Source organism: Psittacula echo (genome assembly GCF_963264785.1).
Source record: "Psittacula echo genome assembly, chromosome: 22".
Classification (NCBI taxonomy): Eukaryota; Metazoa; Chordata; class Aves; order Psittaciformes; family Psittacidae; genus Psittacula; species Psittacula echo.
In genome coordinates, this window is record NC_137758.1 from 813,603 (window position 1) to 827,989 (window position 14,387).

The 14,387-nt window shown below is 46.6% G+C and overlaps 1 protein-coding gene across 1 annotated transcript in view; it reads left to right on the plus strand.

Moving 5' to 3' along the window:
* Positions 1-14,387, plus strand: part of PKP1 (plakophilin 1) — a gene marked incomplete at both ends in the record, with an annotated part of 39,498 nt that overhangs the window by 20,473 nt on the left and 4,638 nt on the right. Inside the window, 8 exons of the mRNA XM_080633127.1 lie at positions 3,770-3,914; positions 5,604-5,811; positions 6,645-6,822; positions 8,742-8,856; positions 10,045-10,200; positions 10,303-10,479; positions 12,427-12,580; positions 13,059-13,245. Coding sequence (XP_080489253.1) covers positions 3,770-3,914; positions 5,604-5,811; positions 6,645-6,822; positions 8,742-8,856; positions 10,045-10,200; positions 10,303-10,479; positions 12,427-12,580; positions 13,059-13,245 — 1,320 coding nt within the window. The remainder of the gene's footprint in view (positions 1-3,769; positions 3,915-5,603; positions 5,812-6,644; positions 6,823-8,741; positions 8,857-10,044; positions 10,201-10,302; positions 10,480-12,426; positions 12,581-13,058; positions 13,246-14,387) is intronic.

Sequence of the window (14,387 nt, forward strand, 5' to 3'; positions counted from 1 at the left end):
CATTTATTGCGCTGGCTTTGGCTGTGTTAGGCATGGAAGAGCTGTCTTTTTGACAACTGTCTCTCAGAAGAGTCTTTCCTCTTACAGAAGCCACTCTAGCTGCTGAAAGCACCTTTCCTCCAGCTAGCTGATCAGTAGTTTACCTAAATGTTTTTGGGGAGAAGCCATTCAATGATTCTATGATAAACTAAACCATGATGTAGGGTTTTACTCATCCCATAGTATTGGTTCTGGTGATGAAGCTTGAGTTTTGCACTGTTTGCTCAGATCAGGAGGTTAAACAGCACTGACTTGCTTTGAGAAACCTCCTCCTGAAGTATATTCTTTTCCACCACCCCATCATTATGATCTTGCCTCAGTGAGCAGAAGAGGGAATTTCTGATGTTCCTTCCAGACATACTTCTCAATAACCACTCAGGGGATTAAGCCTTTGTAAGCATTATGTCATATCTGGAACAACATTTCCAAGCTCAATGCATCTGTTCTGGGCTCAGAAGTTCATGGGCTATTCTGGTGGCTCCTGCCCAAAGGCAGTTCTCAATGAGCAGCACTCACTTTTTGCCACAGTACAGCTTTCTGCAGTGGCAGTGTCAGTGCCCCCTGGTTAACTCCAGGGGAAAGTCAGATGTCTGAGCTGGAGACATTGCAGAGAGGCCACACTAATCTCATCCCTTGTGAAGGATTTCAGGGTATTCTCATTTGAGAAGATGGAAGAGGTGAGCTGGGATGTTTGCAGACATTCCCCAGTTGGTGATACAGATCAGGAGCCGCTAATGGACACCTACACTATGTGTTGTCTTCCATAATACCGTATGCACCTTTGGCCTTATTTTAAGATGTGGATGCGTTTCTCTTTGGTGTTCTCTGTGTATTGAGCAATTGCTGTGGAGCTGTGAGTGATGCTGCTCTGGCAGGGTTTATTATCATTGCACATAGAGAGGATCTCCTCCTCCCTGGTTCAATGTGTGCCCATGTCCCCTGGTATCTGCACTAAGCAAAGCCTGAGGGGAAGCTCCAGCTGAGATTGCGGTGGCATCATAACCTTGGTACCATGTCCCAGAGGTGGATGTGGCTGCTTGGCATGGAGCATGGCTGCTGGGTTTGCTCCAGTGTGGCCTGACTGTGGAAGTCTTGGATGTGCTGGGCGCTCTATTTGAGTGTCTTCATACTGATTTTCTTAATGAACAATGGAATTTGTTAAGGATTTTCTGGCTTCCTCCTCTCTTGGGAATTGTAGCCCCAGTGACCAGCATGGAGGCTTAGATATGGTTAACACAAACGAATCTGCTAATAAAAAGTGAACAAAAGGCATTAGTATCAAATCGGGGAATTTGCCTTCCTGTGATCCTGATCCTCTTAAGTGTTTGTTTCCCTTCCAGACCTGAATCTGATCATCCAATTTGTCTCCTGTTGAATCATTTCTAATTGAGGTCTCTCCCTGTTCTGATTGCTTCTTTCTTGTGGAAGAAGAACAACCTTTGGAGCTCTTCCTACCAGGCACATCGGCCCAGGTTGGAGATGGCCACAATCCAAGAATTTGTCTTGGAGCAGGCTGTTGTGCTCATAGTGTAGATCTGGTTGGCAATATCCCTGACTGGCTGATGAACAATCTTCCATTAGCATGGGCTTTGCCACGGTGATTATGTTCTCAGTAGGAGAAACTGAGGCAGCATGACTGAGCCCAACCTCCCACCCTCTGTGAACGTCTCCTGTTGGTGAGCCATCAGGGGAAATGGAACCTTCCTCATCTTTTCCCACACAGAACTGGATCCAGATGGGTCTTTTTACCATGCTGAAGGAGGATTTGGCCCTCTTATGTAGTGGATGTGTGGAAAATTGCCTTCCTTGAGTAGCTGGACCAATAACGGATGTCCTTTCCCACAAAAAGTGCACCTCATATAGGGGATTTTCTCAACTGGATAAATTATAAAGAAAAGAGGTCCCTCTGGTGCTCCTTATGCTGGATCCATTGCTCTATTTTGTGTCCCAGGAGTGTGGAAAAGACTAAGCGAAAAATCACAGCATCCTGGATCCAAACCAAAGATTTCTGAGATTCTCTAGTTTCTAGCTTAAACTTTGTCTTTCCAGTCTTGTGTTCCTGTGCTGCAAGTATAATGGAAGTTTCCTGGAGTTTTGATAAAGGTACAAACTTGAAAAGTCATATGATAAACCAATGTTTTATTGTTAATATAGAAATAGAAGTGGAAGGAGGTTCAGCTAACATTAGACAATGATTAAGGTCCAATCCCAGACTGTGGTCTGTCATTCCCATATACCAGCAGTGGCAGAGGTATCTCCAGTGGGCATGTTTTCCTGTCTTAGGAAAAATGTCTAAGACACAAGGCAAGTTGTTCTTTGGAAGCACCTGTGTCTCTCCATTAACTACACAGGTGCTTAAATAAGTCATTTAAACTGAATGCAACTTTATACCTGTGAGGGTAGGGGAGATGAAAGGTTCTCTTGCAGTGTCACAGCAGGGTTGTTGGTTTTTGATGGTTTTGTTACGGATTTTCCCATAGGATTGTGGATATTACTCTCTGCTGTGAAAGGAGGTGAACCTTTGGGGACTTAAGGACAAAATACCTTATTGTAAGCTGCTGGTGCTGGTCACCACACGTGGGTGTCCTCTCTAGACCTTTATTCTTCACATTTCTTTGGCACAGTCAAAACGTGTCTGCACATTCCGTGCCTAGAAGAAGCCATTCCCTCGCAGTAATATTTACTACTGCAAATATATTAGGTTCATTTAAAGAACTTAATAAAAACCACTCTGTTTTGTTAGTCTATTGGACTGTCTGAACATGTTCAGCCCCTCTACATAGTCACTCACTAGTATGACATCGAGCAAAAGCTTGTACACAAATTAATGTGGTTCAAACAGGGACTGATCTTCCTGATCTCCAGGTAAATTCCCCCATCAATCACAGCTAGATTCTGAACAAGGAATAACATCAGACAGGCACAACAACGACCTAGTTGTCCTAGCAAAGCCCCCACACTTGATTTCATCCACTGCTAATGAAGCACTTTCCATTTGTATCCTGCCACTGGTGTTTGTGTTTTATCCAAGTCCTGCTCCAACCCAGAGATACTCATACCCTTCCCCTGGAGTCTGTAGGCACATTCTTTACCTGTAACAGGGGGTGATGGTTGTGGCCAACTTCTATGAAGGGCTGGAGACTACCAATGTAAAGATACCCTGGGAGCAGGAAGTCTCAGTGCTATTATTAGTATTTCATGCACTCAGTATTTGTCCATCCCATCACTCCAGACATGCCTGTCGCCTTTTCTTCCAGCCTCCCAAGACCATCAACTCCTCTCGCATTTTTGCTTCCACCACATCTTACATCAAAGGAGGAAAGCATCTGTCTGCTTTAGATTGTCCTAACAACCTGATGGTTGGTTTCATTCTTGTCCACTAATTCTTTTATTTGATGAACAGTGTATACTGGTTCTCTGTTCATGAAACCTTCCATTCAGACATGAATAGACATCTAGCACCTCAAATGAGTTCTTATTTTCTGCCTCCTTTGTTTCCGAACAGACTGGATCCATAATTTATTGTCCTTAGTGTCCTCCACTATATATTTTCCACTCTTATCATCTCTTTTTTTGAGACAGAGAAATGCGCTCAGGGTGCACCACGTGGTTTATGTGGCAATATGATAATATTTTACTTTATGTAATTGATTCCTTCCTTATAATTCCCAGTACTGACGTAGCCCTTTGGCTGAGCACTCAACCAATGCTCTATTTCTCTTCAACACAGAATATGTGGTGATGAGATAGACGGCGGTACAATGACCATCCAGAAAGCCATACAACTCCTGTGCTCCTCTGATGACAAATACCAAGCTATGGGTGCTTACTACCTCCAGCACACCTGCTTCCAGGAGGAGTCTGCCAAGCAAGAGGTGAGCAAACTCCTTCAGAGCTCTGCTGTCGCACTGGATGTGGTGGCACATGAGATGGATGAAACTGGTTTTCTCAGTACCATGGATCCATAGGTCCCCTTGATTTTAATGATGGAGCCTTACACCTCATTAGTCACACTCAGGAATTAATTAAGTAGATTTTCAACTATTAGTGGCCACTTTCTCTTAGTAGGAGTCAGTCAGGATTTTAACATGGGAATAGTTACGAGGCAGCAGAGGAGACTGTGTCCACATCAGCACCGTGAGTTGCTGTGACACAGATTGATGGGTTTTGGTGATATGGAGGCAGCCATCCAGAAGCAGTGTCCTCTTCTGTCTGCAGTTGCACCCAGTGTCACATGAATCTCACAGCTGCACTGTCAGACACACAGAATTGCTCTAAACCCCACTGTGATGCTCATTGTGCATTGTTCAGTGATATTTCAGTCATTTTCAGCCATTTCAGCCTTTTTCAGCCACTTTTGCCATGTAAGCCAGTGGGCAGATTAGAGATCTTGTACAAGGATATTTGATCAAACAGAAGCGCTTCTTATAGTGAAGCTTATTTTTCTTATGCTCTTACTGTCCCATTACTACATTTGTGCCAACATGCAGCAAAGGAGGCAACCTCAAGGATGGATCTGCTGTGGCACGACTGTCACACAAGTTTATCCCGCCCTAGCGTGTTTGCAGTCATACAGACACGGGTTCATCAAGATTCCATCCCTGTTGAGGTGGTTTTCCATTTCCTGGCGTAACAGTGGAGCGGGACATGCTGGAAGACAGTGGGAATGTACCCGTTTGTTCCCAATGGGTGCGGGTACCCCAGCCCACATCACAGCGGGGGAATGATGGGGTGGCCGCACCCTTTGCTGCCATTGGAAACACTCTCCGAGCACTGGCCTGTCCCATCGCTTCCCAGAAGGATGTGTCAGAGCAGGAGTGTGAGTCACCCCAGCGCACGCTTGTTTGCTGCCCTAAAGAGTGCTTGTTCACATCCTATTGTCAGCAAGATCTCCAGCCCATGGGTTGGTTTGTGCCAGGAAGGGCTCCGTGTGGGATCGTGTACCCAGAGGTACATCCTAGAGTGGGAACACTCATCATTCTGGAGAGGATTTGCCTTCAAAACCTCCCTGGTATCTGTGCGGTGTCCTGCAGGTTGGGGTTCACACCCCTTTCCAATGCTTGCCCTCCTGAGTGCTGCGGCATGGCCCAGTACTGCTTCTGGCTGACCTGGAGGGTGTTTACGCTGTACCATGGCTGTCTCCCTAAGCTCAGCCTGTGATTTCAGGATGCAGATAAATTACCACATCATGTTATTATATTGCTATAAATGGCCTCTACAGATAGCCAGAGCAACATTTCCACCTGAGGCAAACTGACAGGGGTAGGAGAAAGTTTGTGCGAGCGAGCACCTTTCATCAGCAAAGGGTTCAGTCCATGGCCATTACTCATAGATGTCAACTTCTAGAGTTTCAGCTCCAACCTCAAGGCCAGCACTTTTGTGTTCATGACCTATGGCCCCAACCAGATATGCCATCTGTGAGTTCTAGCCATCCTTTCCTGCCAGGTCTGCTTTTCCAGTTTCTTTGCTTATGTGCCGTGTTGACTGCTTGCATTGCCATGACAGTTCCCTATCCCGGTGATGCTCCGCACCCTGTGCTGATGGCAACGTCTCTCCTGGCACAGGTCTATCGGCTGGGGGGAATTGCCAAGCTTGTGGAGCTGCTCCGCAGCACAAATCAGAACGTACAGCGGGCAGCAGCCGGAGCCCTCCGGAACTTGGTCTTCAAGAATCCAACCAACAAGATAGAAACCCGGCGGCAGAATGGGATAAGGGAGTGCGTGAGCCTCCTGCGGAGGACAGGGAACACTGAGATTCAGAAGCAACTGACAGGTACACAGCAGACTGCTCAGCTCTCAGCAAGGACCATGCTCCTCCCTGCCTGTGGTCCATGGTGCTCCAGCACGCAAAGGCCCAGTAGCCATGGTGCTGCCATAGCACAAAGTGGATGTTTTATGCTCCTGTCACACCAAACAGCAGTCTAAAACAGAAGGCAGAGGTGGTCTTGGCCTTTCAGTGTCCCATAATGGTTCCTCACGCCATTCATGTCCACCAGAAAAGCACCTGCCTGAGGTTTCCCCCCACAGCTATGATCATCCTGCCATTCCCATGCCTTTCTGCACCCCTGGCCTCCTTGCTGCTGCCAGGGAAGGCCAACAGTATTGGCAATCCCAGTATGGTTGGGCAGGTTGTCTCACTGGCGTCTCATCTTTTCTTGAAGGATTGACATGGCAGTGCTGGGGAATGGTTGGACCTGATGATCTTGAAGGTCTTTTCCAACCTGGTTAATTCCATGACTCAATGGCTCCATGACATGAGTTTGTCGGTGCAGGTCACCCTCAACTGTGACTGAGGTCTTGTGTGTAAGCCTTCACGAGATCCCTGGGGAGATGCCTTCCACCTGTAACCCAATGGCCATAAACAGCGATTATGGGAGGAGGGAGGATGCTTAGATGCCCACCTCCACACCAAACGCTGCTGCTGGTGCCCATCCTGCCTGTCTCCAATAAGGACAGACAAAGACTAGGATTTAGGGCAGCCTCTGCGCCCTTAGTTCAAAGAGGGATGAAAAGAAGGACTTTGTAGCTGGAATTCACTCTGACCTAAAGGAAGTTTCTAATACATGGTGATCCTCTGCTTGAGCTTGTCTTCCCCCTCCTTCCTAGGACTGCTCTGGAACCTCTCCTCCACTGATGAGTTAAAAGAAGAGTTGATACAGGAGGCCCTTCCCGTCTTGACAGACTGTGTTATCATCCCTTTCTCTGGCTGGTCTGATGGCACCTGCAATAGGACAAGAGAAATTATTGACCCAGAAGTATTCTTCAATGCTACAGGGTGTTTGAGGTGAGTCATCACGCAGAGATTTACTGCAGCTTGTGTGTGTTGAGAAACGCTGAAGCTGTCTAAATCACCTTACAATAAGCTAAAGACATGCTCGCTCCAATTGCATTAATGCAAATCTCTCCTTTGAGAAAGCTTTCCTGACTAAGAGAAGGTACAGAAAAAAGTAAAACATTTTTGCTAGTATTTCCTAGCATTATGAGACAGAATTCTCTATGTGGGGAAAACAAGCATTCCCCTACTGGTTTTAATAACTGGTTAAGTCCAGAGCAACCCCACTGCCCTGGCCTTTTTCTGGCTCGTATCATCAGGCCGGTCAGAGGAGGCGCACACTGAGCCCAGAGTAGTTTATTTTGTTCACGGGAAAGCCAGATCCCTTTTGCAGAGGATCTTCGCCCTGACTTGCTGCTTCTCCCACCGCCCTCCTCCACTTGGATGCGAGCTCCTCGTCTCACTGGGAACAAGTGGGAAAGGAAAAAAAATGCCCGGTATAATTAGGTACTTTCATCAACTGAAGCTCTCCCCGAGGGAGTGCAGCACCAACCACACCCTTACCAGACATGCAGCTAGTAGGAGCTGTATCTGCTTATGAAACGAAGTGGGTGAACACAGTGGGGGCCTTTTGAGACGCGATATCATCGTCTTCTGTGGCTGGGAACCGTGTCTGAAAGATAGCGAGCGCTGCTCCCTTCCATGTCTTGGAAGGCACCTTCGCCGTGCGGGGAATGTTGGGATGTGTGGTGTATGGTCATGTGAGGTGCTCCGCTTTTAAGATCAGCTCAACCCACCAATGTCATAAAATACCCCATTAAAATGAGGGAAAGGGTGGGATGGTGGCTTGTAAAAGGAGCTCTCCATAGAGTTTAACTCAAGGTGGGCTCTGCCTCCTGACTGTGGCAGTAACTTCCAGCACCCCCAGCTAAGTCTGCCAGATGCAGGTCATCCAGGGAGCAAAAGAGGCTGGGGGGAGCAGGACTGGGGAGCAAGGTAAGTAAAGAAAGCAGAGTGGTTGTGTCCAGAGCCCCTGCTCTGAGGGGTGAGCCAAGATTGCTCTGACTCACTGCCCTGCCACATCATAACACAGGGATGAGAACAGCCTTGTGTTTGCCCTGGGCTCCAGCCATTGCTGCTCAAGCATTTCTGGATTGCAGATGAATTCATGTTAATGAGGAGGCTGCAAATCACAGTGAACACCAAATCCAGTTCTGGAATGCCTGGAGTGAGTATCTCACAAGGACTGCCAACCTCTCTTTGTTTTTCATTTGCAAGATGCAAAGCAATAAAACAGGGAAGAGAGAAAAAAAAAACAACAAAACAACGAAAACCATATCCTGTTACTGAAAAAACTCCCCTGCCCTGGCAGCAACCAGTGCTCAGGAATACATTCCACCATTACAAACTGGTCAGTCCCTTTGGTCAGAGTGATTGCCGCTCTTCAGCCTCTCTGCCCCCCCTGTTTCCCACACCAATATTGCTGTTGACCCTTCGTAGCTCCATACTTGCAACCAGATGCACCTTCCTGATTTTCACAATCATCTCAGCTGGTCCTTATTCAGTCTGCTCTTTGGAAACACCTCCAAGGAGGTGATGAGTCTGTGTAATGCCACATGCATAGCCTCTAAGGCAAAATATTGCTGATAGTTACTCTCACTAGGAGGATGTCTTCTATGCAGAGCGTCTTAAAGGGACATTTTCCTAGATGAAATCGATCCTAAAGAGCAACAAGAGGGCTGTGTGCCACTGCAGTCCTGCAGAAGGTCTCCAAACTGAGAGCAGTACACCAGCCTTGCTGTATCTACAGAAACATCCTTAAATTCAATGATACCCATAGCCAGAACAGAGCCCATAGGGACTGGTAAGCGAACCCAACTAATCCTCTCTCCTCCTTCTTTCCTGGCATGCTCTGCGATGGCTTCCTTCAGAAACCTGAGTTCTGCAGACATGGGGCGCCAGACCATGAGGAATTACCCTGGCTTGATTGATTCAGTCATGACTTATGCCCAGAATTGCGTGGCTTCCAACCGACCCGATGACAAGGTACCAGATGCTCACCCCAAGCTCTTTGCTAGCATTCAGCCCCGTAGTTAATCACTGCAACTTCAGGAATATCTCAAAATCTCTTTCAAATAAACACAAGAGGGGACTGGGCTCTTTGTGGCTGCCCTTGCCCCTTCCAAATCTCAGTGCAAACTATTGTAGGATTGCAGTCTTCTGTGCTCTAGGCTCTGAAATAGAGGTGGTTTTACAGTTTCCCTTTAACAAACAGAGAAACAACAAAATATTTTGGCTCCTGATCCCCCAATATGTTTTCCATCCTTTCACTCCCACCCTGGAATCCTTCCAGCATGTTAACCACCATCTATCGCTCTTCCCACCACCGTATCTCTTCATCCAGCAGCACTCAAGTATGTAAGTCCCAGATTGACACTGCATTCAGCAAGAAGCCAAGAGCTGGCATTTCTCTGCCAGTCCCCTAACTGTGACTGGTTGCTGTGTGTAGATGGCCCTTACCTTGGATAAAATAGCATTTATAGCCATATTTTTAGGAGCTTGACATCTGTGATACTTAACAGATACCCTAAAGTCGTGAGTGCCCAGTAAGTACCAAAATTACTTCAGATGAGCTCAGAATTAAGCAAATCATCTTTTGGGGATGGCTTTTGCAAGAACAGTTTCAGCAGCACATACTGAACGCAGCTCTCTGGAAATGTAAGCACAGTTTTTGATGCTGGTTACAGGTATCTAGTGGAAATTCTCCCTTACTCTTTACACTGGAAACTCTGACTTATAGGTAATGGAGGCTTAAAAGCCTCTTCTTAGTAAAAAGTGTCCCCAGATCTGTAGCTGTAGCTTGGATAAAGTCATTGAAATTTGACTTGGCAAGAGGAAGACTTTCAAGATTTGGCATTTCATGATGGGCCCTTTGATACAACCACCCTCTGCTCTCTTTTCCTGTTTATCAGCTTGTCTGTTACATTGGGACCTAACAAGGTTCAGAGTCAGTCAGCTCACAGTATAGCATTTGGGCTATGTAGCCTTCATTTGTGTCTACCCCCTTCATTCCCATCATTGCTACCTTAAGCAGAGTCAGGAGCTTATGTAGTGTAGCTGCTAAAAAAGCAGGTTATGGCACGGTGTATGTTCTCTCTGTAGCTATAGCAGGTGCTGCTCCATATTTTTCTGCCTAATGTGATGCTTTGATTTTTATTCTGGGGGGTGTTTCAGTCTGTGGAGAATTGCATCTGCATCCTGCACAACCTCTCCTACCGCCTGGATGCTGAAGTTCCCAACAAATACACCCAGCTCAACCACATGGCCCGGAGCGTTTATATGGACAAAACTCTCACAGGCTGTTTCAATAGCAGGAGTGGTAAAATGGAGGTAAGATGTGCCACAGGAGGCTTGGAAATGTGATATTCAGCCTCGGCAGGGGCTGTGAGCAAAGAGCAAGATCTGAGCTCCCATTTTCTCCTCTCTTTGTAGAATGATGAGTATGGTGTCCCCCTTCCTGAGGAGGATTTTAAACCCAAAGGACCCAGCTGGCTCTACCACTCTGATGCCATCCACACCTACCTGTCCCTGATGGATCAGAGCAAGAAGGATGCCACCCTGGAAGCTTGTGCTGGAGCTCTGCAGAACCTCACTGCAAGCCGTGGGCTGGTAAGGGCTCCTTTCTCCTCCACATGCACTCAGCCAAATGCGTCAGCACTTGACAGTAACCAGAAAGGAAAATGTCCTCCTTAAACCTCAGGGCGCTATTGCAAGTCTTTGCACAGTGGATGCTCTAGCAAAGTATTTATTAATACCAAATGTAGGGTCTCAATGGGGGGCTATAATCAGCATCCTAAGGGTCTATCCCAGAGCCATACACTGGGTTTCCAGGTTTCCCCAGTCTGTTGGTCATAACTACCAGCATCTACTGGTATTGCCACCCTCCCCAGACACGAGTGAGTATGTGCCCAGATGTGCACATGTGGACAGATGTCATTAAAGGAGTGAGAGAGGATGTGTGTGCGCCACTGCCTGCGTGTGTTTTCTAAGTGGGAGGTGGCTCTAATAACAGGGTGGGTTGTGCTCTGGATTGTGGCTCGTCCTCACATCATAGCTGCTTGTAAAATAGCTCTGACAGATGTCCTAACCTGTAGGTATGGCAGCGTGGAGGTGACACGGGCTGCGTGACACCGTGGGTATTGCAGGAGCTAGGGCACGGCAAGACACACGTCACGACAGCAGCTCTGCTGTGGCCAGTGTCGTTACCGTGGGCATGTCCTTGCAAGCTGAGTTCACGTGGACAAACCTCAACTTGTCTGTTTGTGTCAAACTTCATCAATTCCAATTTAAATGAGATGGTTGGGGAGATAAAGAGATAATTGTTTCATACGTAGGGGAGGCGTGTCACATGTGCGAAGCGTTCCACCCAGAAACACGGAGTGACTCATGAATGGAGCCTTCCTAATGCTAGGACAGCATTAACTTGCCAGCTCTCATCCTTTGGGAGCTTTTGTTCCAAGTCTTCCAATGTGAAATACTTTGGGAACTTTTTGTGTTTGCAGTTTAACTAAGCAGCGCTGCTTACAGCAGGGTGGACAGAGGCTGTCACTGTATGGGTAGAGCTGATCAGAGAAATGGGACCGGAGCTATGTGCTCCGTGGCAATCAACATCAACATCATTGCACAAGAATGTCTTTTGGACAGGGGGGAAGGAAACAAATACAGAAAAACCAGCTCTGGCAGTGTTGAAGCAACTTATTTCATCCTTCTGGAACAGAATGGCTGGAATTTGCCTGGATGTGCAGAAGTGGCTTCTTCTTTCAAGGGGCTTATTCCAGCTCAGAGCTGGAATAGGGTTGGGTTGCTGGATTTGCTGTCACTTGAAGGAAAGGGAAACTGAGGCATGTGCCTCCTGGAGCATGGGAGGATAACTGGGTCTCAGCCCACTGGAAGAGGATTGCCTTCCAGCCCATTCCCTCTATTCCCATGTCACTGTTGATGTGTCACTGGTTGTGCAATGATCTCCAGCAGCCTCTCTGATGGGGCAGTAGTTGAGTTCCATTTAAAGTCTATCAATAAGAGGGCAGTTTATTAAGGGTATGTGACTTCAACATCCATGAGCACTCATCTGCCTTGGCTACATCCTGAGATCCTCTAGATTTACATAAGCAAACATGAGATCAGGATCCAAGATGAGTATTTTTGGTCTTCAGACTTTTTTTTAAGGTATCCATTAGCTGTTCCTATTCCACTGCAGCCGATTGCTTAGGCATGGCAGGGAGATGCAAGGGCGTTGTGAAGGGCAAGTGCAACGGCAACGTGGCCATGAAGGTAAAACTTACCCAGCTTTTGGGAGTATGAGTTGGGTGAGCAACTGTACGCACTCAAACCCCAGAAAGAGGACAGAAGTGCCAGCTGTATCACAGAAGATGAGAGGCTGACTTTGCATATGTCTTTGGAGGAGAAGGGTAAATGACAACATAAAGGGAATTATAGTAGCAAAAGATATACGGATGCTTATTTTATCATGTAGTCGTATTTATCTGGGCCTGTACATCATTCCAGTTGTGTCCTCCTGGCATAGAAGTCATGAGATATCTCTATTCTGTCTCCTAGATGTCCAATGCAATGAGCCAGTTGATTGGGTTGAAGGAGAAAGGTTTGCCTCGCATCGCACGGCTCCTCCAGTCCAACAGCTCTGAAGTTGTCCGGTCTGGGGCTTCTTTGCTGAGCAACATGTCCCGGCATCCTGTTCTCCACAAAACCATGGGTAAGTCATTTCCACCACAATGGATTCCAGAACAATGTCTGGTTTCCAACTCTTAATACCTGCCCATCTTGCTTTGTAAACCACGTAACAGGACCTAACCCAGCTGTGAAATTGGGCAAAGCAGTGTTATTTCTTCTGGCCAAAAAGACAATTACAGGAGATACCTGCAGGCTTAATTAGTAAAACGTGTGCTATTTCAGTCTTTACAAGCATGTGGAATACTTTATAGACAATGACAAATCTACAGGATCATGGGCATGATAGTGTTTGGGGAACTTAGCTGGTCTTGACCAGTGTCATTGCCCTTTCAGAGACTGGCAGCACTCTTTTTGTGTCTGAAAATCAAGTGATGACCATTATTAGTGCCTCCTCCCAGAGATAACACTGCATTTTGCATTGAATAGTGCTAATGCAAATAGTATCATTCACTTGTGCTAGGCTTTATTTAAACGTTGATTGGAACATTCCACCTCTTTAGCTCACCAGGTGCTCCCAGATGTATCACGTCTCCTGTCATTCCAGTCTGGAAATACCAACAGCTATGGCGAGATCATGACATCAGCATGTTACACTCTGAGGAACCTCATCATGTCCAACCCACACCTGGGGAAGTCTTACTTGACAAGCAACATGCTAAATAATGTAGTAAGCCTGTGCCGAAATGGGTGAGTTTGGGGCAGAAGGCATGGAGAGGGTCATGCGAAGACATTTTTGAGCCCATACACTCTGTGCAAAGCCAGATTAACCCCAGAGCATTTCCAACACCCTTCAGAGCCTTAGCAAAGCATTATTCTTACTCTGTGCTCATAGATTGAGAGCCAAAGAAAACTCAAGCATGTTGGTAGACAGAAATCCTCAATGCTAGTTTCTTGGAAACAGGCATGAGCCATCCAGGGTGAGATTTGTAAAGGGACCTCAGGAAATTTGCTGCTTGTTTTAAGAAATTCTATAAAGAACTGAAGCACCAACATCTTAAAGCCTTTTCAAACTCCCAGCCCTCGGAACAGAGGATGTCAGTACGTGGCCTGAGTCCCTGGTACCCTGGCTTCCCACTCAGAGCTTCCTGCAAACCTTACTATGAAGATCAGGCGTGAGATTCAAGCACTGCTGATAGAGTGGGTTTGTGCTTAGCTTCAATGTTGAGATTTGTTCACCTTAGCACTTTTTCTGTTGCAAAGTCCACCTCAAGTGGCAAAGATGCAGCACTGATGATACGTATTATAAGTACCTCCAGTGGTCTACACAGATGTATTTTGCAACAACTGAGCAAACTCAACACTTTTCGTTTAGGACTTGGTTTGAGTTTTGATGGTAGTAAATCCCCCTGCTTGTTATTCACACTCCTACTGCCCTGTACAAAAGCTTGTCAACCCTCGCCAAGTTCTATGCTTATTTCTGGCCAAACTGGTGTTAAACTTACATGAGACCATGTGTTCTGCTTCCTAGACTTTCATCTCCCCTACCATCTGTCTTTGTTTTAAAATACCTTCTACATATAACCTATTGTTTTCTGTTGTGAAAAGTCATTTGCATGCCTTCTCCACCAACCGCTTGCAATCTACCACTTGTTTCATGGCCGTGAGAGATTCTCAGCCATTAAAAGTGGCCTCTATGTTTAGTTTGGACCTCAGCCAGTGAACATTGGTCAGTTTGCTGCTTTTATATGCTTCCACTCTCCAACAAGCCCAATTAACATGAAACCCAGCCCTCTTCTAAGTCTTCGTTGTTTTGAATGATATTTACTCCTGCTTAAAGCCCCACTTTGGATCCCTCAGACCAGTCGTCAGCTAATTTAGTACTTCAGCAA